Below are 21,714 nucleotides of genomic sequence, written 5' to 3'. Positions count from 1 at the left end.
ATTGGTGATGCTAGAAGTGGCTTAATTTCTTAAAGCTGCTTGATGAATGCTGTGGAACACAGCTGAATGAGCAGATTGAGTTTCCTACAGTGGTGGTGTCTCTTTTTTCACCAGTGTTATACATTTCTTTTCTTCAAGTTCACTTGACCCTTTCTCATCTCACCTCTGGAGCACTACACTTACTTCAATTTGCACAGAGCTTTTAGCAAAATGATCCTGAAAGCAGCCCAGCTATAGGTAAATCTCCTCGCCACTCCAGCGGCCATGCTCTAGGAGCCACGTGCTGGCTGCCTGCTCTGTATTTCAGGAGGGTAAGTCTCCACAGGGCAGGCAGGCGGTGGATGCGGCACTTCACTCTCCCATTTCTGCCCGGACTATGTTAAAGACCAAGACGCAAAGACTGTGGTGCAAGGATTTCCCAAAAGGTACCTTTAATGTGTTTGCAGCAGCAGCAAGCAGTCAGTGCTAGTTTTGGCACCAGGAGTTAGATGTGCAGCTCTACACATTGGACACCAAGTCATCCTAACCACCATTTATCCATATGAACAGAGAAAGTGAACTAAAACATAGTACTATGAGCACAAATGAAATCAAGTTATTTGTGTTCTAACACACTTTCAGCTTATATTAGAAAAATAAACTGAAGACAGTTACTAATCAGATGAATACATTTTCATTGCCAACTGGAAAGAGTTTAAAAAGCATGAGAAAACCCCCACACTGAAGTTTTTGTTTTACAAATGTTAGCTCACCCCTAGTAACAAAACTGCTGTACAGAAACCACCCTCCGCATTTTTGTCAAAATATTTGGAGCCAAAATAATTTTCCCAGCCTACAAAGTCACAGCTATGTTATGTTCAGAAACTCCATTCTGCTCTAAGGACTGTGTTGCATACTAAGTGACAATATTGGAGCAGAGGCAAAAGCTCAGAAGCTCACGTCCAGTGGTAAATCTGTTGTCCCACTCAGTCTCTATGAACTCCAAGGTTGTCTCTTTGCTTCAATAACCATGTATCCACTATTTTCATGTCAACAGATAAAATACTCTGCTGAGTATATAAAAACTGTTATAAAAAGGCAATCATAAAAGATAAGGTAGTGGCAGGCATGTTAGCTTTTTTTAATTAAAAAAAATAGCCATTATACCTATTTAAATAAGGCTTCTTGTTACAGATTGTTCCAGTTACTGAAGGAAAACAAGGCCTGATGAAAAGAACTATCCCCCCATAACCTTACACTTCCTGCCCCAAGAACAGAGCCTACAGGAAAAGTTGTTTAACGTGCAAAGTGACAAAACAAACACTGGGGGAAGCTCCTGAAGTGATATGCCCAGGCTACTTTCTCTTGTATTATCTTCAAAAATCTTTAAAAAAAAAAAACAAACCCTAAAACAAAGTTCTAAAATACACAAAAAAATCCCTTCATCTTGATAGTCTTTCCAAAACAAATATGTACAGCACATTAATATGCAATATGCAAAAGCTCTGTGTTGCTGTTGGCAACATCTCCACCCTCCCTAACCCTATTCACATGTGTACCTATCCTAAAACACAATTACATCACTAAGCCTGTTAGTTTGAAAAGGGAATTTAATTCACTTAAAACTTGTAAATTTTTGTGTAGGGGCTCCATTTGTTTGACTCTGGGTTGTAGACTTCAACTGTGTTCAGGAATTCGTTGCCATCAAATCCCCCAACTGCATAAATAGTGTTTGCCACCGCTGTGATGCCAGCGTTGCTCCTTGGGGTAGTCATGCTTCCCATCACCTTCCACTCATTCTTAGCTGGGTCGTACATCTCCACACAGCTCACCGCGTGAGAGCCATCAAAGCCTCCACCAACAAAGAGTTTTCCTGTTAAAAGGAAGTGAATGGATCACTGCTAAGCACCAGCTATGTCGCCAAACACAACCTCCTTTCTGAGGAGACAAACCAAGGGAAAGCAAAGGAATTTCAGGTTTTTTGTCAGAAGCTTCTGCCTCACTCCAGGTCTGAAGTTACAGTATTGACCTGCTTTGGGTCTTTTGATCATTAGAACTGACTGGAAGTTATTTCCGAGTAAGTGCAAAGTCCAAATTCAAACAGATGCAATTCTGGAAGCTGCCTGGTGACGTTCTGAAAAGAAAGGGGTGGAGGGGAATGCCCCAAAACAAAGGCAAGTTTGGGTTTTTTCTGGTTACAGTTTTTTATTAAGTTGGAGGCATAGCCAGGCTCTGACCTATTGTCTCCTCCCCAAGAAGGAACACAGCTTTGCACTCTACTTGCATCGTAGCTTAACATGAAAAATTCCTCAAGCACAAAGAGGTTGCTTGAGCCTGCGTCAGCCTACCGTCATGAACGGCCACCCCAGCTCCTCGTCGAGCCACGTTCATGGGCGCAATCAGGGTCCAAGTGTTGTTCTCTGGATTGTAACGCTCCACGCTGTTCAGGCAGTTCCACGACTCCGCTCCCCCGATGATGTATAAATATCCCCCCAGCTCACACACTGCAGACTGATGTCTCCCTGCAATCAAACCCCAGGAGTTACAGGCCAGCACAGGAGTCGTGCACTCACAACATGCCCCAGCAGCTGAAATCTAAACAGGTTTTTTGTTTGGTTTTAAACCTGAAGTTTTACAATTGCCCTTTTCTCCCCACCGCAAACTACACAGCAAACTTACGGATATTAAGAGGAGCACAGCTTGTCCAAGATTTTGTTACGGGATCAAACACATCGCAGTTCTTAAGTCCCTTTTGGCCATAAGGATCTGAGCCACCAACAATGTACAGTTTTCCATTCAGGGCACAAACTCCTATTCATACAGGAAAGAATAGTAAGCAAGCTAATAAATAAATAAGGACCAGAAAAAAAAACAAACAGTGGATCCACTGCAGATATGCTACCTGCATTGCAGCGGTTCGTTCTCAGTTCTGGTACAGGAGTCCAGTCATCTATTTCTGGCTCATACATTTCTCCACAGCTCAAGTCATCTGAGTGGCCATTCGACCCACCCACAACATACAGCTGCCCCTGTATGGAAAAATTAAATACCTGGTTCGCGTACAACTACCCAAGAATTCAGATCACTATCACTTTAGTAACCACGTAACTACAATTAAGCAACGCGCGTTCCCATCTTGTGAAGTTCGCCCTCTTTCTCCCATCTACATTTACATGACGTTACATTCCATCCGATCCCCACCCACTACGCACCATTAAAACTGCCATCTGGAACCGAGCTCTGGGTGTTCTCATTGGTGCAAGGAAAGTCCAAGTATCCTTTTGGGGATCGTAGCATTCCACCGTGCGCAAACACTCCTCTCTGTTATAGCCACCTAAAAGCAAAAGGTTGGATGACACCACGTTTCCAAAGACCAGCAGCTTTGATGTTGACAAACACTGACTCTAACACAGTGTACAGAGTTAAGAAGCCACCGTCCACCCCTCAATCCCCAAATGAGCAAGCTGTTAAAGAACTCTTAGAATTTCTCTTACCTGCAGCAATTAGCTTGCCGTTAAGTTCAGCTGTGCCCAATCCAGACCGAGCATACTGCATTGGAGACATGAGCTTCTCTATAATATCATTCGGTTGAAGCTCAAAACTCAGACTCTTCAGCAGTCGTGGCGTGCTCGTGGGAGAGCTCTGAGGGCTGTTACGGCCATGCAGGAATATCACGCACAGCACACCATCCAGAACAGCAAGACACAGGTACGTGTTACCTGTCACAAGGAGAAAAGGAGAGACCACCAATATAATAAAATTTGTGGTGAATTGAAGTGAATGCCACCTGGGGTCTTCTGAGTACACTTCTCCCCTTATATGTGAGAAAGCTATTTTTTCTCGTTACTGGTTCCAAGTGTTTGCCTAGTTACTGAAAAAGATGAGTTTTAGATGAGTTATAGTGCTCAAAGGACCTAAGACAGCAACTGAAAGCCATGCTAAGAGACAGGTCTCCTCGCACACACACAGCTAACAGCTCTGTTAATTGATCAGAGACTGCCTATCTCCTTAGGACTTTCTGGGTAAACTATACACACCATGGGATCTGGAATGGCCCTGTCAATAAGGTATCAAGATGTAAGCGATCCCAGTTTGGCCCCAGTTGCATTAGAAACATGCCACAAATTACTGGGCAAATTACTCTACTTGCATCACCAGTAAGAAAAAGCACTTCTGCATTTCTTACAGATGTTGAAGAACATCCCTAGGGAGTGAGAGGTGGTAGGTACATAATACCAGATGTATCTTTTAGGCAAACCCTGCCCCAGTTACTCACTTGAAGTTTTCTCTGAAGCAATGATTTTCCACTCATGTTTAGGACTCTGAACAGTAGCATTTGGAGAAAGACTTCCAGAGGAGCTGCTACTAATCTGCTTGTGATCATTCTCACGTGGTGGCTTCTTCTGCAAAACCAAAAGGCAGCTACAGAAACCTAGCCAGAGAGCACACCGCCTTCTACCTTTGCTTCTCTGAGCTAATACATCACTATTCAAGAGCACACTTCGTCTACCACCTCTGCAGAGTATCATTTATAGCACACCTAGATTTTCAACAGAACATCTTGCCCACTCGGCAACAGCGGCCAAAAATCACCCTACATCTTATCTTGGTACTCATCTCATCCTGTGAGTGCACCTCTACACTGCTAGTGTCTGACTAGAAACCATTTCAAATTCCTAGAAAAGAGTATGTATTGCTGGCAAGATTTTCAAATCTACAGAAAAACCTACATCTATTTGGAGAGAACTGATCTACAAACTAGAAGCCTCACTCACAAGCTCTGCTTTTGGAACTGGAGTTAATTATGTAATGCTATTTGGAAGGGAATTAACTATTCTCTTCATTCCCTAAAGACAAATTAATTGCACCTCAGTTCCTCTCTGTGCTCAGATTAGCTGTTTCTTGGATTTGACTCCCTTGATACTTCCCACTAACAGGAGGTTTCTGCTTTCTTTTCTTCTTCAATTAATTTTATACTGTAGCTTACATTATTTTGCTCAATTAAGAAAAAACCCCAAATTTCACATTTCAGACTAAACTGCAGAGTTAGTTGTCCAGGCTTTTTCTGAATCATAAGAACCAAACATAAGAAGTTAACGTTCTGTCTGTCCTGTTTAGCATCAAAGTTTATGACCACAGTATCAGGTCTGCAGTGCTTGCACAGTTCCCTGGAGTCTGATCTCTATGGAAACTGTCATAAGGCTTCTGAAATACATCATCTGAAATACATCATCCAACTCAGGTAACTTCGCACAGAAGTTTGATTGCTATACTCAGCTCACCATAAATATAAATTCATTTGTGGACAGCATTTTTGTTATTTCTGAATCTTCATTCAATTAACAGCCTAGTCCCTTATGATCCTTAAATTGCCTCGACAGGGACAGAAACGAAAAACTTTTGTAATTCAAAAATTTAAGTTACAATTTTTCCAGGACTGTCATCTATGGTTTTCTGGTGTTAGTTTTCTCAGCTGTTTAGAATATATTAAGTTGGCAATTCTTATTATCAGAAAGGATTTTTTAAAAAGAAAAAGTTGATAACTTTATTTCTGAAAATGAACATTTTGTTCACCTCTCAGCGTTTAAGTATCACAAGGAGTAGTATCCAAAGGTGGTGAAGGCTTACTAAAAACAATTAAGAAACAGGAAATTTAGCTGGCTTTTTGTTTTCCTCTCTTTTCAATTCTAAAGTCCACTTTCGGGGATTCAGAGTGTTTTACATAAACATTAGCCAAAAATCTCAAGAAGTATACTTTTGTATCAGCACATTCTGCTGTTATGAGTTAGAACATTACAATGTATTTGCTTCTAACTCAGTGAATTTAAACAACCTTTATTTGTGTAAAGCAGTTGATAATTTACATCTATTAGCCCATATTTATTCCTTCTTTCTTAAGCAGGCTCCACTGTCCTAAGCTGTGTTTTTCAGGAGTTGAGAATTACTGTACCTGGCTAGAATGGAAAAAACAACAACCTCAAAAAGCACAGGACTGATGTGTACACCATCAAAGCATCAGCTATCTCTAGATCAGATTTTATCTACTGCTGCTTTTTTAAATCTCTCTTCCATATAACCACTGCAGCTGAACAAAAGAAATGGATGCTGGCAGCTGAAGGATTAGAACTTACGTCTGGAATCTTTTTTCTGTGCCAAAATTTAACAGATGCATAAGCCATTCTCCCTTGCAAGCCAAGCAGTCCACAATTCTTTACAGTCTCTTGAATATCTCTCCACAGCTGACTGCTTTTCTACCTCCTCTTTCTTCTAACAGCCGAAGATTTATTTATTTTGAAGTCAAACCTCAAGCACTCCGTTTTGCAAAGACTTAGAGTCAGTCTGATGAAAAACCAGAAGCAGAGACTAAATCATCGCCTCCAGCCGTTTCGAGAAAGATACTCTCTCATCATGTATTTCTCCATTAAAACTACTGCCGCTTTCTCTGCTACAGTACACAAAACTTCAGGCGTGCTGTAAACTGCTCCAGTCTACCTGGGGTTACCTCAGACTGTCTGCAATTTGTACCTGCACAAACTGAATGTGGTCATCATCACTGCCATACACCTCAGCCTGTCCATCTAGCAGATTTCCATCAAGCAGCTTGTGATCAGCTGAGTAGTACAGCGTTTGAACCTGCAAAAACAACAACAGAATACCCATGTGGCTACCGTCGCCATTGCTACTTAGCTACAGGCAGATTACAAAAGGCAGTCGCCAGCATACTTCTCGTCATCTCAATCTAGCAGAATGACAAAACTAAAAGGAAGCAGATGTCACGGTGGCAATCTTCAAATATTGGATGAAGGCTCCTTACTTTCTCAGCTTGAGAGAAATCTTCATTTTCCAAGGACTTCTACTGTTTTTCCAGCACAGAAACATTAGACAAGCAAGAGGCACATTAATTTGCAGAATTACACAAATTCACAGTCTCATGCAAGCATTTTCGTTATCCCCGCAAACAAGTTTTCTGCTTTGAAAAATACACATATTTATCTTGATCCAAAAAAAGTTAAAGAGAAGCCAAGAGTGGACTCTAAAAGAAAGGTAGTACGGGGATGAGGGAAGACAACACAAATTTAAGTTCTGGAGGAAACTGCTGTCCACAACTAAATATCAGATGCAACTGTTTCACTGAAATGCATCTGAATGTCAACATGATCAAAGCTTTTAAAATCAGTTATTCCAAAAGGAAAGACACACTTGAGAATATACGACAGTATCAACATGTACTTTTGCCTATACAAGTGTTTCCGGAGATCTATTGTGCTCGTAGTAACAAACTGGGAAAATTTTCATCTTTCACAGGTTTCTGTAAAGTCCATTTGCTCCAGCCAATTAAAAGTCTAGGCTTCCCACTAATTTTTCCATTAAACACTGCCCAGGCTACATCTAGTATTAGTATTCATGAGTAAAGCCATTTATAACACACAACTTTTAAAATAATGTATCCTGTAAAGGAGTAAGTAAACACCATTAAATCATCATCATCGTTCTCTGCCCACAGCGGATTTTCTTAGGAGAACTGGGGCAGGACTGCTGCTTCTGTACGTGTCAATACACTTGAGGTTTCTTCTTGGTTCTTCAGCCTTGGTATCCTAGTTTTGTTAATAAACCTATGGGGAGATAAATCAACGGGGAGGAACAACCATTAGAAGCTTTTACCTACTTTGCATTTCAAGCAAAACCTGCAAAGGAAAATATCAAGAATCTACAGCAAGTTTCAGTACCACCTCCCCAATTCTAAAGCAAAATACATGCCACTTTGAGGTTACTATACAGCACATAGTGAGCAAAAAAGGAAAGCGGAATACCAGACTGAACAGTTCATTCAGCTCACCTGAACACCCCCCCAGTTTCTCAGCTTAGGGGTACCTACAGTAAAATTTAAATTCTTTAGGGTCATTGTTAAAAAAGTGGAAAAATAAAAAAAAATTAAAAGTAAAAGGGATCATCCTTCATATTGACTTTTTTTTAAAAAAACAAAACAAACCAAACCAAAAAGATGTTTAATCCCATTTTCTTAAAGACTAACCTCTTCCATTAGATCTTCCAGGCTGTCTCCATTCTCCCAGATGCTGCGCTGTACCCAGTTGATTACCTTTGTGTATAGTTTGCCATTGCTGGGTAGGCCAACATTGTCTTCTAGCATTACTTCAAGCTTGAATTAGAAGAGGAGAGGATGATTTACTCCACAGGCATTACCCTTGGATTTGCAGTATACTGTACTTTACATAGAGAGCATTACTCTCCCTTTACCACAGAGCTAGAAAACAGCATCTAAGAGGAGCTTTCAGCCTGTGCCACTGAAGCTAGGAAGAACATTTAAGTATAGCTGCAGTTATTTTTTACACTTAGAAAGGATGATCATATGTATTCTCTACAGTTAAGGGTCACAGTAGTATGAATATTATACAGATCCAGAATTTTCACGTTGTTGGTAAACGTCAGTACACCAAGTTTTCCTACTCCCTAAAAGGAAGCCATGATAGTTGTTCCTTGCGTTGCTTTTTGGACATCACGTACCAGAAGGAAGTCTACAAACTTAGAGCTAACCTTTAACCGTGGAAGTTTGAGAAATTCTTCCTGTTCTGAAATCTGTAAAAGATGTTCCTGAATGTAGCCATCGATCTTGTTCAATAAACGCGAGTCTCCCATACAACTTGCAAAGTTTCGGTAAGAGATGCAGCTCTGAACATCCATCTTGGAGAGCAAATAGTCACCACAAACCTTTTAAGAAAAAAAGGCTGTATCTTAGTTTACAAGTAGGTAAGATTTCTGTATTTTTAAATTAACCACCCCGACATACGGCAACAGCTGTTTTCTAACTGCAGAGTAGTAACTCTTGTCATCCCACTATGCTAGAGCTGTAAACGAAACGTTACTTTCCATAGGAATACAGAATCATAGAATAGTTTGGGTTGGAAGGGACCTTTAGAGGTCCTTTAAGTATGTGTTTATTAAAAGAAAGAAGTCATACACACTCAGAAAGCTACTCATATACACTGACCCCATGTTTATCTGCAGTCAGATGAAGGTAAGAATCCCAATTGCCTTGTCTAAGGTATCCCCATTTGAGGCAAGAGTAAGTATTTCTAAAGTCAAGCTCTACCAAACATGTTCAGGAGTGTGTGAATTATTCTTTTTTCACATTATCACTGACATAGATTTACAGGTTTAATTTGACCTCCCAACACAATCAAGCAAACCATCGCTTCCACAAACCTGAAGCTAAGTAGCCAGCTCTGATTCGGAAGCCATTTTGCTTATGCAGGTGGACAAACACAGAACTTTGTCTTCAGAGATCCCTTCAGCGCAAAGATAATACAAGTGGAAGCAATACATACCGATGTCACTCAAAATCAACACAATGCTAATAGAAACTTATCACTTTTTCCACAGAATCATCATTAACACCAAAAAGCATAATGCTGTCAGCCTGCGAAAGCAGAACGGACTTCCGAAAGAGCCAGGAACTGTACCTGCTTAACTCTCTCCATCTTCAACTTCTTTGCTGCGGAGTATACATCTTTCACCAGTTCTTTATCAGCTTTTAACCTATTAAAGAAAGATATTTATCTTCATTATTTTGATTTTTTAAATTAAAATCTACTCTCTTTAGTTTCTGGGAAAACTACTTACTGAGCAGTATAGGCATAGTTCAACAGAACTTCAACAGCTTCTGGATTGAGATCATCGAATTTAACATGGGAAATTCCATGAGAATCACTATCACTATTGAAGATTTCAAACAGATAGGGGCTGCAGCAAGCTAGCACGGCTCGGTGCGCCAACATCTCATGTCCGCACACCTATATTTAAAACACAAATAAGAAACTCACCTGCTGGTAAGAATTTTTTTTAAATACGTTTGTATTATAATAGTGTAAAGGCCTACCCAAGTGAATGTCACAGTTCAAATCAATTTTTCAAATCAATACACTCTCCAATTTACATCAGCTGAAAAAAATGTTAGTGTTGCTCCTCTCAAAGTATATCTGATTTTTTTTTTTTTTTAAGTATGCATTTTTCAGAAAAATCCGATTCTAAAATCTCATGCCTCACAATCAGTGAGGCACACAGTATTACAGTGTAACAAAAGCCCACCTCATTCAACCATCACACTCGGACAGAAAAAAAAGTACCTGGAGACGGACATCGCAGAACTGGCCACTTTTACGCAAGGCATTTAGTTTGGCAACAGATGACTCGATGAAGTTTTCATCTTCAAACATCAAATATCCATTAGGAATCATTTTGGTGCTGGTCTGGCTGAAAATAGAATGTATAAAGTTTAGAGGTACAACATTTGTCTTCAATATATAAGTACTGCTAACACATTGTTTGCAAACAAACATTCATGGAGAATGAAAAAAAAAAAAATCCATCACAAAAAAATTGCCTAGAAGAGTACTGCTGCTGCTGAGTACATGCGGACAAGAATACTTTGAATTGCCCAGATGAATGATTTTCAGAGAGTGAGGCGCCAACTCTTAATTTATCCACATCATTTCAGCAGGTAACAACACAAAACTACATGCTGAACCTGTGCTAGCTCCATGGGAGCAAGCTGGAAACCACAGGATTAGACAAGAAGCTTTATTCCCCTCCATAAAGACTAGATTTGGTAGATGTATCACTATTTTCTGCTTACTGCATGAAATCTGTCATTCTAGTCAGCTTCATTTTTTGCACAGACCCAAAACCAACTACACCGAAAAATAACAACTGATAATTTCAACTAGTGGAGTAGAACAATAGCTATAAAAATATTTTTTTTGTTTAATTGTATTATTAACAACTTAATTAAACGTGTCAGAGTAGCTGGAAGTCATGCAACAATATCAGCACCAAAAAAAAAAAAAAAAACCACAGACAGAATTAAATACATTCTGAACAACGACAATGTTTTTTAAGTCATCATGAAGTTAAACCAACTTCCCCTGAAGATCTTACCCATATACAAACATAGCACCTCAAGTAAATTGGACCAAGACTTGAAAAACAGCATCAGGAAACTAGCTTTTGAATTTGGAAGCTATTTCATAAGTCATTTAATTGATTCTTTTTTTAGCTAAGCACTTTTAGGAAAAGTCCACTTTACAAACAGGAAGCTAATTAAGAATACTAAAATATGCTGCTGAAGTGACCTAATGAATTTGAAATAATTAAAAAAAAAAAACAACCTGAAAATCACATTTGTAAGTTTGAGCTGCTAACATATGCAAAAAAAATTCCTCAACAATTTTAGAGGGAAGAATATGTTGGGGGCTAGTAATGTTACCAGCAACAATTCGTATTTCCATTTGAAGTTTAAGAAAAAACAAAACAAAAAAAAACCCCCCAAAATAGGAAAGTAGACAGTCAAACTCAGTAATAAAAATAGCAAGCCCCACACAAAATAATTCTAGTGTTAATCTGTTTATTCTAAACTCACTTACTACTGAAAGTATTTGACCCTAAACTGGCAACAATAATCTTACTTACAAAGATTATTATCCATTTGCATACACTTTCATTTGTCGTGTTTTATTAAGCAAAATCTTGCTGTCATTGTAAGTCACAGAATTTCAGCAAAACTTTTAACTACTGTATATAAAACTAACAGTATCAACTTACCTAGCAAATATATTACTGTAAATCTTTGACTGGGAAATCTTAAAACAATCCAATGGTATCACTGTGTTAAAACAGAGCACTTCAGATTCAGTATCTTCTGACAAAGATGATGTTTGTTGAAATGCAAAAACAGACGTGTCTTTGCAGCTGCAATATGGATTCCAAAACTATCAGGCTTGAAGATGATGTAACAGAGTCCTTAAGAGCTATAGACATGAATTTCTTCTGTGATAATCATGCATCATAATCTGCAATAAAGGAGAAGTTATAAAGTAAGGACAACAGATAGTACTACCAGCTATTCCAGATGAAACTTTAGTACTGTCTTAAAGTATCAGTTCCTGACGCAAACAAACAAGTTTTTCTCCGCAAAAACTGCCTGAAAAATTCCATACTGAAACCAATACATTCTCGTGTCTAACGAGAGGTCAACTACGACAATTTTTATACCCAGAGACAAGAAATGGGCTAAATTAGTGCTTACAGAAAAAGTCAGAACAGCTGAATCCCCTTCTTACAAACTCTAACCTTTAGCACTTCCTATATGTAGATTGCTTACATGAGTAGGTAACACTTAAATATTTAACACAACATAAAAGAATACATTTTTTAAAAGAAACCAATCCACATGCCTCCTACCTTTTGCTTTTCCTGTACTCATCTACTTATATCCTTCTTCTACTGAATGCCTAAAATGGACTGAAGATGGATTAGGGACACGTCTGAAATGACTGGGCATGTCTCCAGTCCTTGGTATTTAAACAATTATAAAGTCAGAAATCGCTATTTTAATGGTAATCTTCTTTGATAAAAAGCTTCTTCACTACCCTGCGAACAGAATCTGTTACGTTCTGGTCAACTTCTGCACTGGCAATGCAGACCAGGGTAGCTTTGTTGGGATTCTGCATCTGAGTGGGCTGTTTATGCCGGGCTTTTTCAGGGAGGGGAGAAGGGGAGGGAGCAGCGGGGAGGGAGCAGGCAACAAACACCCACTCTGGAACTTTCCATGACCCTGACACCACCTCAAGAAAACACGGATCACTTCACCCACTTGAGTTCCCCCACTGCAGTTCCAAAACTATATTTGTATCTAGAGATTAAATGCCACATTGGGAACCAGGTTTTCTAAAAATAGGTGCAACTCGTTTCTCCTCGTCAGAAATTAAAAGTCACCTATATTGCAGGTAAGAAAGCCTCACAAGCCTACTGCGTGGCCAGCACTTACACACGGGATCATTTTGGCAGGAACTATACCTCCTTTGTCCCTAAGTAGCTCAGCAGCTCAAGCAGGAGGCTGATTCTCACGAGCGGCAGGGGGCATCATCCCACAACACACCAGCTCGACAGGAAAACTTCCACCCTTAACAGCTCCTTGCAACAGAATATTTCAGCCAGCAGACAACCAGGTAAAAAGAACTAATCCAGTTTGGCTGCTAGAACAGACACAAACACATGCATATAAAGAAGGAAACGACTGCTCCAGAGCAGCAGTGGTGTCTGTCTGTAATACAGTACCCGCTCAGGCAGGGAGGGCTACAGGAACAGTACCCCGGAGACTACAACTTCCTACAACATGCTTTAAAGTCAGCATACTTTGCTAGGAAAAAAATCTCCATAGGTTAAATGTATGCTCTTTTTATAATCCTACAGGCAGCTTATGAAACTGAAACCAAGCTCTATTTACCAAGGATTATTTAACTAAGCATTTGGAAGTCAACACTTCTTCCCTTGTTGGTACAACTGGTATAACCTTTTCAGTTTCTACAGCAAACAAAACATTAAACTTTTTAAAAACAAACATCCACATAGATATTTGTCAAACAGTCAGACATCCACACCTTCCCCAAAGACTCATCTCACCTGAAACATTCTGTTGTCCAAAGATGCAGAGGTATTATTTCAACACAAGTGTTGTAATTAATTAGCTTAAAAAAAAGTTTTAAGAATCTACTGGAAGTTACGCTTCACCAAGACTATCCACAAATGTACAAGAGAATTATCACCAAGGGACCTCCGACTTAATTGTCTCAGATTTTAAATCTTCCATTTCTACTGCAGGAATCACCTAGACACGATAGCTAGACCTACCTACCCAAATGCAGACCACTTTGGTGAAAAGGCTTGCACCAATCCAGTCACCACTGATTCTGAGCAGAAAGCAACACACTGCACATCAGATTATCCACCTTGCTCACCCTGGTTTTAAACCAGATTTTTCTCGACTGCCAGGTCTCTCAAAGAAGTTTTCTTGTTAACTGTGCAGAGGTCCGTAATTACCAAAGCAAATTAAATGGATATTGCTGCCATAGTTCAGACAAACAGGCTACTGGTCTGCTCACATACCACATTATGCATTCTGCTATTCCATATTCATGGCAATTGCTGTTAATTACCAGTACTGAGGCGCTGGGGAGATTTCAAGTTACATGACAACTATTCAGAAAATTTCAACTGAATTCCAGAATCATCCTTGCTCAGTTTACATTTCTGGGCATGTTTTGTCATACTTTGCTGTAACAAAAGAACTTTATTTCAAGCACAGTATTTTAACTTCGCTCAACGTACTTGCTTATGACCTTCAAGATCTACAAAGGACAACCAGAATAATTCTGGATTGAAATGGAAGATTTGTCCTTTAAAGTCCTTCTTTGTGCATGAAGTCAAAACCACACATTTTGCATTTATGCATCTAATAGTATTATCCAATCTGAATAGCTAGGAATTCAAACGTCTTAATCATTGCCACAAAGTTTCAATACTGTTGTGTGTGAACCATGGCTAATATTACCACTCAAAATGGCATTAAATGCACACGCATACTCATTGCCTTCTGGCTTCTTTTTGGTTTGGTATGCTACTGCTAGAACAAACGCCAAACAACCAACCAAACTTTAAGGAAAAGTCAAGAATGCTGCATTTTCTGCATGAAAGGTTATAAACAGGTACTGTAAACAAATTTCTTTCTTAAATCAAGTAACTAAGTAACTTTGTAATTACCTTTTTTCTCCCCCTTGCTTACACTCCCATCTAGCTCACTGCACAAGAATTGTCAGTGGCTTTTTCTGTAATTTTACAGGATTTTCAATTTTTTAAACCAAGTGTGATGTTCACAGACCGCTGTCAGCTAGGCAAAGTAAGAAGTCTGATGCCTCTGAACTGCTTATTTTTCAAGCTCCATAAAACTGCAATTATTGAAACATGTTAAAGCTACAGAATTAGCATTCAAGAATGAGAACAACACATTCCATTTGAGAAAATTCTTATCTGAGAGTAGGCCTATGCCCTGCACTCGTTTTTAAAATGAAACAAAAAATAAGAGTGATACAGAAACTCTGGATTTCCATTCTAGTTTTTAATATTAAAGATTGATACTGGTGCTGAGCCTGGAGGCCCCACCTTCAATCAGGAGTTGATCAGGCTACGTGTAATACTGCAGAGGCCTGAGACAGGCAGCAGCCATGGGGGACTCACGCGGTGCATTTCGATGGTACGGCTATACCCAAGTACAGGAACAGCAGTATTCAAATGTCTGCACAGTTGCTCGATTTAAACATAATTGTGCTCCCTAAACACTTACTGTTAGGCACAGATTGAGATTTTCATTTGCTACATACATGTACCACTGGACCATAAAAGATTCACGGCTCATAGCACACTCGGAGATAAATGCGCTGCACATAACTGACTCCAGAAAAGGAATTTCCCCCTTTTAAACTAATCTTTCCACGTAACTGTACATATATTTAAAGATGCATTTAAGAAGGCTCACCTAAATAATGATACTGTCTTCTCATCCTTCACTTTGCTATCCTCTTACATGTATCTTGCAAATGCAAATACTACTGAACCATGATTAGCTCAGTTACAAGAGTAAATAAATGTCAGAATCAATACACTTTAAAATTGTTAATTTTGTTTAGAATTTAGGTCTGTTCATCTTTTTTTTTTTTAAGCAGTTGTTCACTGCAGAAAACATTCTGACATTAAAAAAAAAACTGCTGCAAGATGATTACTGTTGAATTTCTCTGGGATCTAAAAACTGTTATTGTGCCTTAAGACTTTCCACTGCAGAGCCACTTTCAGGGGACGTATGAGCTGCAGTCTCAGGTGAGGTACCAAGACAATAGGTCCCAGCACAACATACTGAGTCAAAAGTCACCTTGCCCATGACCTAACACCACAGGTTGTATTTATTTTTCCTCCCATTCAAGAACTCTGACCTTCAGATGTCCATTGGTAGGTCCCATGTGCAGTATGCCATTAAAAAAGTAAACAAGCCCTTCGCTTTGTGCGCATTTTGCACAAACTTTTTTGTCAGATTAAGATCCCACCTCTTCAACCCACAAGTAAAACACTAACTTGGGGGAAGACACTTCTAAATCTCTTGATTAAAAGTCAGTACATGTAGATATAATGATGGACACTTGATTGACACTTCTTGTGTCAACAACAAGTTGGAAACAAAAATGGAATTTAACACCACAGTTGGGGCTTTTCAGTTGCTGTGAGCTTTCTGGATTTCTACAGCCTAGTTCAGCAGAAATGTAGGTCACACCTATGACTACCTGTAGTCCATTACCTGTACCAGAAGATAAAACCAGACATCCTCAAAAACTTGCTTTCATACATTAGCACTTATTTATGGTAAAAACACACAATCTTTTCATGTCTGAGTTTGCATCTGGGCAAAACATCATGGACCATGACATATATCAACACACTGTACAGACCATTAAACAGGCTCAGCTTCTTTACACCAGAGGTTTAAAATAAGACTCATATAATTTATATAAGTTTTGTTTTGCATATTTACTTTTCAGTTGTTTTCCACTAAGTATTTAGTCTCATTGATAACTATGACTTGTAACCAAAAGTGTTCTATTTTACCACAAATCAGCCTCAGTTTTTCTTTCCCCCACAACAGCGACGAGAGGGGGAGAGAATATTTGCTATCACCAGCTAAGAATTGAAGTAGAAGGAAAAAGTACTGTGGACATTTTCCAAAACCTTTTACACACAGTCCAAGAAGATGTAATACTTGGACTGTCCTCTATAGAGAGCTCTTTCAAACACAAATGTATGTACTTCGACTTAAAAAATTTATAAGCAGCAGGTTTTATGCTTGAATGTTACTGTTCTTTCTACAGCTCTCAGCTGTAACACACCAGCTGCCCATTTAGTACTCGCTTCCAATGCTGCCCCCCCACGCTCTTGATAATATTCTCTCTCATTGTGTCTTAGCACTGGCCATTACATCCCCTTTTCCATACTGGTTCCGGTGACTTTTGCTGTCATTGTCTTTATCTACAGCTCTTTTTCTACTCTCTGCCTCACATGCACTCTCTTAAAATCTGAGCTCTTTCCTATTTCCCCTCCCCCCCCCATGGGTTTATTTTTTCTACTAACACACACCTCCCACAGTTCTTCAAACTTTGTCATTTGTCACACAAACAGCAAACTGGTGGGGTTTTTTGTTTGTTTGTTGTTGTTGTCTCCCACCCCTCATTCTGGCAGTCTTTGCTTTTCTTACCATCTCCTGCTCCTTAAGAACTCAAGCTGAGGAAAACAAAATGAGACCTATTTACAGAAGCTACAGTACTGTTTCCTAACTGGAAAGTATTCCCTGGCTGTTGCATCCTGTGCTCCAGGAGTTAGGCCTGTGGCTACAAAATCCGCTTTCTAAAATTAAACCAATCTCACCATCAAAGCACCACATCCTGCTTGGTTTCTTATTTTGTAGATCCCTGACAGAAGAGAGTAAATGTGGCATCTATACACCCATCACTGGAAACAAACAAAAAAAAAAATGCTCCCCCTCATAAACCACGACAAATAAGGAGAGTGACATGATACTGAATTTCCACTACTCTATCACCACTCAGTCTTGCTATCCTTCTCCCCAGTAAATAACTCAGGATGCCTCGCCTCTCACTTCGTCAACATTTTTCCACCCTGCATAAAATTGTAACCAAGTCACTTTTTATGTCTGGGTGAAGGAACAGTGAAGCTGCCAACGTGAAGATATTTTCTACCTTGAAGGGCCTGTGAAGAATTCTAAAGAGCTGCTGGAAATTTGTGCATGCAGGCAGAAAATACTGTACTTCTCCCCTCCACGCTCCCCCCACCAAAAACCTTCTTCTGGTCATTCATACTCATCACCCTTCTCCAGAAGCACTAATGTGGGCTGACAGCCACTGTTTTAGTCGTATTACCTCCTGTTTCCTAGAACTGGTATAGCTGACAGGGAGGGTCATGACACTGGCAATCAGCTGTCAGCACGTGTTCTTCAGCCCGAAATGGCCGTTTTCTTCACTCAGAGCCCAGGATTTCTGGGATTCTCCCCGCCCCCCCCCCCCCCCCCCCAACTTCCTACAAAGGGTTTAAGGAAGGGGCCCCTACGCGCCTGCAGCGTGGCGCTCGGAAAGGCGGGCGGGCACCGCCTGACCTTGGAACGATCCCCATCCCTGTGGGGAGCGGCGGATTTTCCAGGCTGCAGGCTACACCGCAGCCCCACGCGGGACCGCAGAGGCGCTGCCGACGCCCTCCCGAGCCCCCCGCGGGCCGGCAGCCGTGAGGGAACCCGCTCCAGGCCACCCAGGCCATCTGCACAACTTCGCCTCCAAGAGCACGGCAACTTCCAGAGTCGGCCGGCCTTTGAGAAACCGCCCCCAAAGAAGCGAGGAAAACCCGCAGAGCCCGGGGGGCTCCCGTTCCTCCAGCCGAGGGAGGGCACGGCGCGACCGGCCGGGCCGCCACCACCCCCTCCCGCCAGCTCCGAGCGGGGAACAAAGAGCGGCGGGGCCGGGGCGGCGCAGGGCCCAGCTGCCCCCCGCCTCACGGCCGCCGCCCTTCCCCTCACAGAGCCGGCAAGAACTGCATCCGGCCCGCCCGGGCCCCGCCGTACCTGGTGCCTCTCAGCGCAGACGATGCTGTTCATATTGGGAGCCTCCAGGCTGAGGGGGAAGCCGACGAGGAAATGCAGCCCCAGCCCGCCGGGAAGAGGGAACGGAGGGCGAGACGAAGCGGCGAGACGCTGCTGAGGGAGGAAGGGGGCGGCGGGAGGGAACCGGGGAGCGCGGGCTCTGCACCGACGAACCGGCCGCGGGAGCTTGGAGCACCCCACACCGCCTGCGCGAGCTGGCCGCACTGCGCCCCGTACCCCTCCGCCGCCCAGAAACAAGTCCGGCCGCGCCCCTCCCTCCGCTCCCGAGGCGGGCGGGGGCGGCGGGGCCCCGGGGAGCGCTGGCGGGGCGGGAGAACCGGGAGGGGCGGGAAGGGTGGGGGAGAAGCGGCTGAGGGGAGAAGCCGGGGGCTGGCCAGCGTTCGTTTCTCCTGGGTCTTGGCCACAAGCCCAGCTGGTTCAGTATTTTTAATTTTTCAAAACTGGCGTTTCCCTTCCGCCTCAGCCGTGACTTCCTCTCCTCGTTTGAGTCTGTCCTTCGAGGTGTCATATCTGCATACAATGACAGGTACCGCTTTACCATAAAATACAGTATTTAATACTGGAAACTCTCTGTGGAGGCCTGTCCCGTGTATGCGGGGCCCCAGGCCGCACTCCCTCCCACCTCTGGCTCCAGTATTCCTGAATCATTCTGGAAAAGGCATTCTCCCACCTGGATAAGAAATATCACCCCCCGCTTTTCACAACAAATCTTATCTTGCTAGGCAAAGTAGTTTTAAAACATCACTGCTGATAAATGAGGGGTGTTTGAAGTCTTGTCTTCTTCGTTGTGTTTGCATGCTAGATAGCGTAATGGGTTTCTGATTCATGGCTGGGGCCCTGGCTGCTGCTGCAGTATCGTAATAAATAAAACATGGAGCTGGATGAAGTCTCCTTGCTCGCTTCCTGATTTTAAAGGCCAAGGTCACCTGCAAGGCAGCAATACACTTCCCTGCACTATTTCCCCTTGTACTTTCTCTGAATTCAGAGGCCACCTTGGTCAGAAACTAGGAGGCCTACAAGGGATTATGTTAGATACAGCTTCAGTGTCTCGGCTGTCAAAGGCATGTGACATACGTGGTAATATTTACCCATTTCTCTAACGTTCTTCCAGAATCTCAGTGGAGAAGCATGTTTCAAAACACTGAAGTTGGATGATTCTGAGCTTTCAAGCAGAAAATGCTTCAAAATGTTGAAAATAGTGGTCTTGTCTCATCAGAAGCGAGCAGAGGCATAAGCCGTAGGTATATTCCTCAGCTCTGCTGATCCCTGCGCTCTCTGGAGATGTACACGATAGTGCAGTGCCCGTGCTGCGGCTGGGCCCTCTCTTTAGTTTCTCATTTTGCTGGCAGCAAGCAGGACCATCTCAACTTCTCACCTCTCTGATACATTTCCCCTTCCTCCTCCTTTCAGTTTTTAAATCACAAGCCACACCTCAGTGCCTATGTTCCCACTCCCTGCTTTCTTTTTGAATGAAGCTGCTTATTAGGGCTGGGCTAATCAAAGGCACTTGTGAGTAAAGTTGGGAGGGAGAGGGAGGGGAAGACAAGAGACAGGAACGGTGATCAAATAAAACAGTGCTGGGGATGTTCCTTAATTAAGTAAATCTCAGGATTACGCAACCTGCTGTTCCAGTATTCTTAGAAAAGAAGATGTCTTTATGAATCACCATTAATTTTTGTTATCAGCCACTGCTAGTGACGTCCAAGAGCAAGTGTAGCGTCTTCCCGACAGCAGAGAGTTAGCAGATGAGTGTTTCCTGTTCTTTTCAATAGATCCCTGTGACAGGGGAACACGTTTGGGACTGTGCAAACCGTGGCTAGGCTGGGAGCTCAGGCAGCATCTCCTTTGGGCCAGTTGCATTCTGATCACCCAAACTCACCTCCCACTGAAAACAAGGGTTTTTTTCTCTGCCTTTTGCTTTGTGAAATTAGTTTACATCATTAAAACATCCTTGTTCCAGCTGAGATGTGACTGTTTTTCTTACGATGACAGAAAAGACTTCTATAACATGCAAATAAACTTTATTTCAAGTTGCTAGGTACTTTGCAATCCTTCCCAAACTTATGCTAAATCTTAATTGATTTATAAAGAAGAACACTTTATTGAAAGGGACCAGTGGGATCAAGTTGATACCAGACAATTGAGTTACTGGGAGCTGAGCCAGAAGAGCTTGTTAGCACACGTGCAACCACCAGAGCAGTGATGTTCATTTGGGTCTTCGGTCTCCTGGTTTGACAACTGTCCTTCCCTATAATAGCGTTCCTAAGATGTCGATAACACTTCTTTCACAAAACCACTTCTCTATCAACACTCTAATTAAAAAAAAAATGAATACAATTACACATGTGGAGGCTAAAGATGTTCTGCATACCTGCTGTCTCCCACTGTGGATGATACAGTCCTCCTAATTAATGAATACAAAGTCCTTTCCTGGAAAGTCATCTGGCTTCTTCTTCCAAATGGTGTGTTACTCCTAAATCAGGCAGTTTGTAGGTGTCCCTGACTCTGATGTGGCTCTTCTGCTGGTCCCGGTCTCGCTATAAGGACCTCCAGAAGTCTCATCTAAAGATCTAATGTCTGAAGGAAAGGCTGAATTTGCTAACTCTGGATGTGGCAAGGGCTTAACAATAAACTCTGCTTCTGCCAAAGGTTAGTCACGAAGAGCACTTGAGAGGGGAAAATACTCTGGTGAGAACAAAACACGTGCCTTGGATCGCTACGTTAAAAAGGGAGAAATTGTAGAAAAAAAAGTTAGTCCTAGAAGTGAGAACAAGACCCGTTTTCATGTAAGCCACTCTACAATATACCTTTAAATCTAGCATGACGTAGCATTTCTCTTTGGACACAGATTAGTGTAACTCGGCAAGGAACACCAGCTGAGTGAGGTACACTTTCTTTTAAAAAGAAAATCATTTTTAGGAAGGAACAAAATGTTTTGTGAAACTGAATACAATTTAGTGAAACATCATTTATTATGTAAGTATTTAAAATATGTATAGATATGTATTGCAATTGAAGGGCACATGTGTTCTCCATAATTATCGCATCTACCAATCTATTAATTCCATAACTTGCTGCATTTGAGAAGGATTTTGGATAATCGGTTACAGTTGCAGAAATTCTTGTGTAGACCATGTTTTGTTGGTCTTTTGGCTCTCAGAGTCCTTAGCAGTGAC

At 41.6% G+C, this 21,714-nt stretch overlaps 2 protein-coding genes across 3 annotated transcripts in view; one reads left to right on the top strand and one right to left on the bottom strand.

Moving 5' to 3' along the window:
• SWT1 (SWT1 RNA endoribonuclease homolog) overlaps positions 1-1,383 on the top strand; it is a 40,888-nt gene extending 39,505 nt beyond the window's left edge. Inside the window, exon 20 of the transcript XR_015259216.1 lies at positions 139-1,383. The gene's annotated coding sequence lies outside the window, so the exon portion shown is untranslated. The remainder of the gene's footprint in view (positions 1-138) is intronic.
• Positions 407-18,756, bottom strand: IVNS1ABP (influenza virus NS1A binding protein). Of its 2 annotated transcripts, none has more exons than XM_086753568.1 (15): positions 18,500-18,756; positions 11,596-11,843; positions 10,122-10,248; positions 9,619-9,788; positions 9,459-9,534; positions 8,533-8,706; positions 8,012-8,137; positions 6,505-6,612; positions 4,256-4,382; positions 3,474-3,698; positions 3,192-3,313; positions 2,882-3,008; positions 2,659-2,790; positions 2,328-2,501; positions 407-1,852 (listed from the first exon to the last, which is right to left on the bottom strand). In XM_086753568.1, exons 3-15 carry the CDS (start codon positions 10,230-10,232, stop codon positions 1,599-1,601), a joined length of 1,926 nt encoding a protein of 641 aa, XP_086609694.1. In that variant the 5' UTR covers positions 10,233-10,248; positions 11,596-11,843; positions 18,500-18,756; the 3' UTR covers positions 407-1,598. The 2 variants fall into 2 exon arrangements, with proteins under 2 accessions (XP_086609694.1, XP_086609695.1); XM_086753569.1 differs by lacking the exon at positions 18,500-18,756 and adding an exon at positions 12,235-12,374.
• Between the last annotated feature and the right edge of the window lie 2,958 nt (positions 18,757-21,714).

The sequence above is a fragment of the Chlamydotis macqueenii genome, chromosome 8 (assembly GCF_036417535.1).
Source record: "Chlamydotis macqueenii isolate bChlMac1 chromosome 8, bChlMac1.mat, whole genome shotgun sequence".
NCBI classification, from domain to species: domain Eukaryota; kingdom Metazoa; phylum Chordata; class Aves; order Otidiformes; family Otididae; genus Chlamydotis; species Chlamydotis macqueenii.
Note: the sequence above shows the minus strand (reverse complement) of the source record. Positions and strands in the feature narration are given on the sequence as shown.

Coding starts and splice junctions, on each gene's coding strand:
- IVNS1ABP (XM_086753568.1), bottom strand. CDS start 10,232: ATGATTCCTAATGGATATTTGATGTTTGAAGATGAAAACTTCATCGAG. Junction 9,789..10,121: donor TCTGCGATGTCCGTCTCCAG/GTACTTTTTTTT, acceptor TTTTAAATATAG/GTGTGCGGACATGAGATGTT. Junction 1,853..2,327: donor TGGGGTGGCCGTTCATGACG/GTAGGCTGACGC, acceptor TCCTTTTAACAG/GAAAACTCTTTGTTGGTGGA.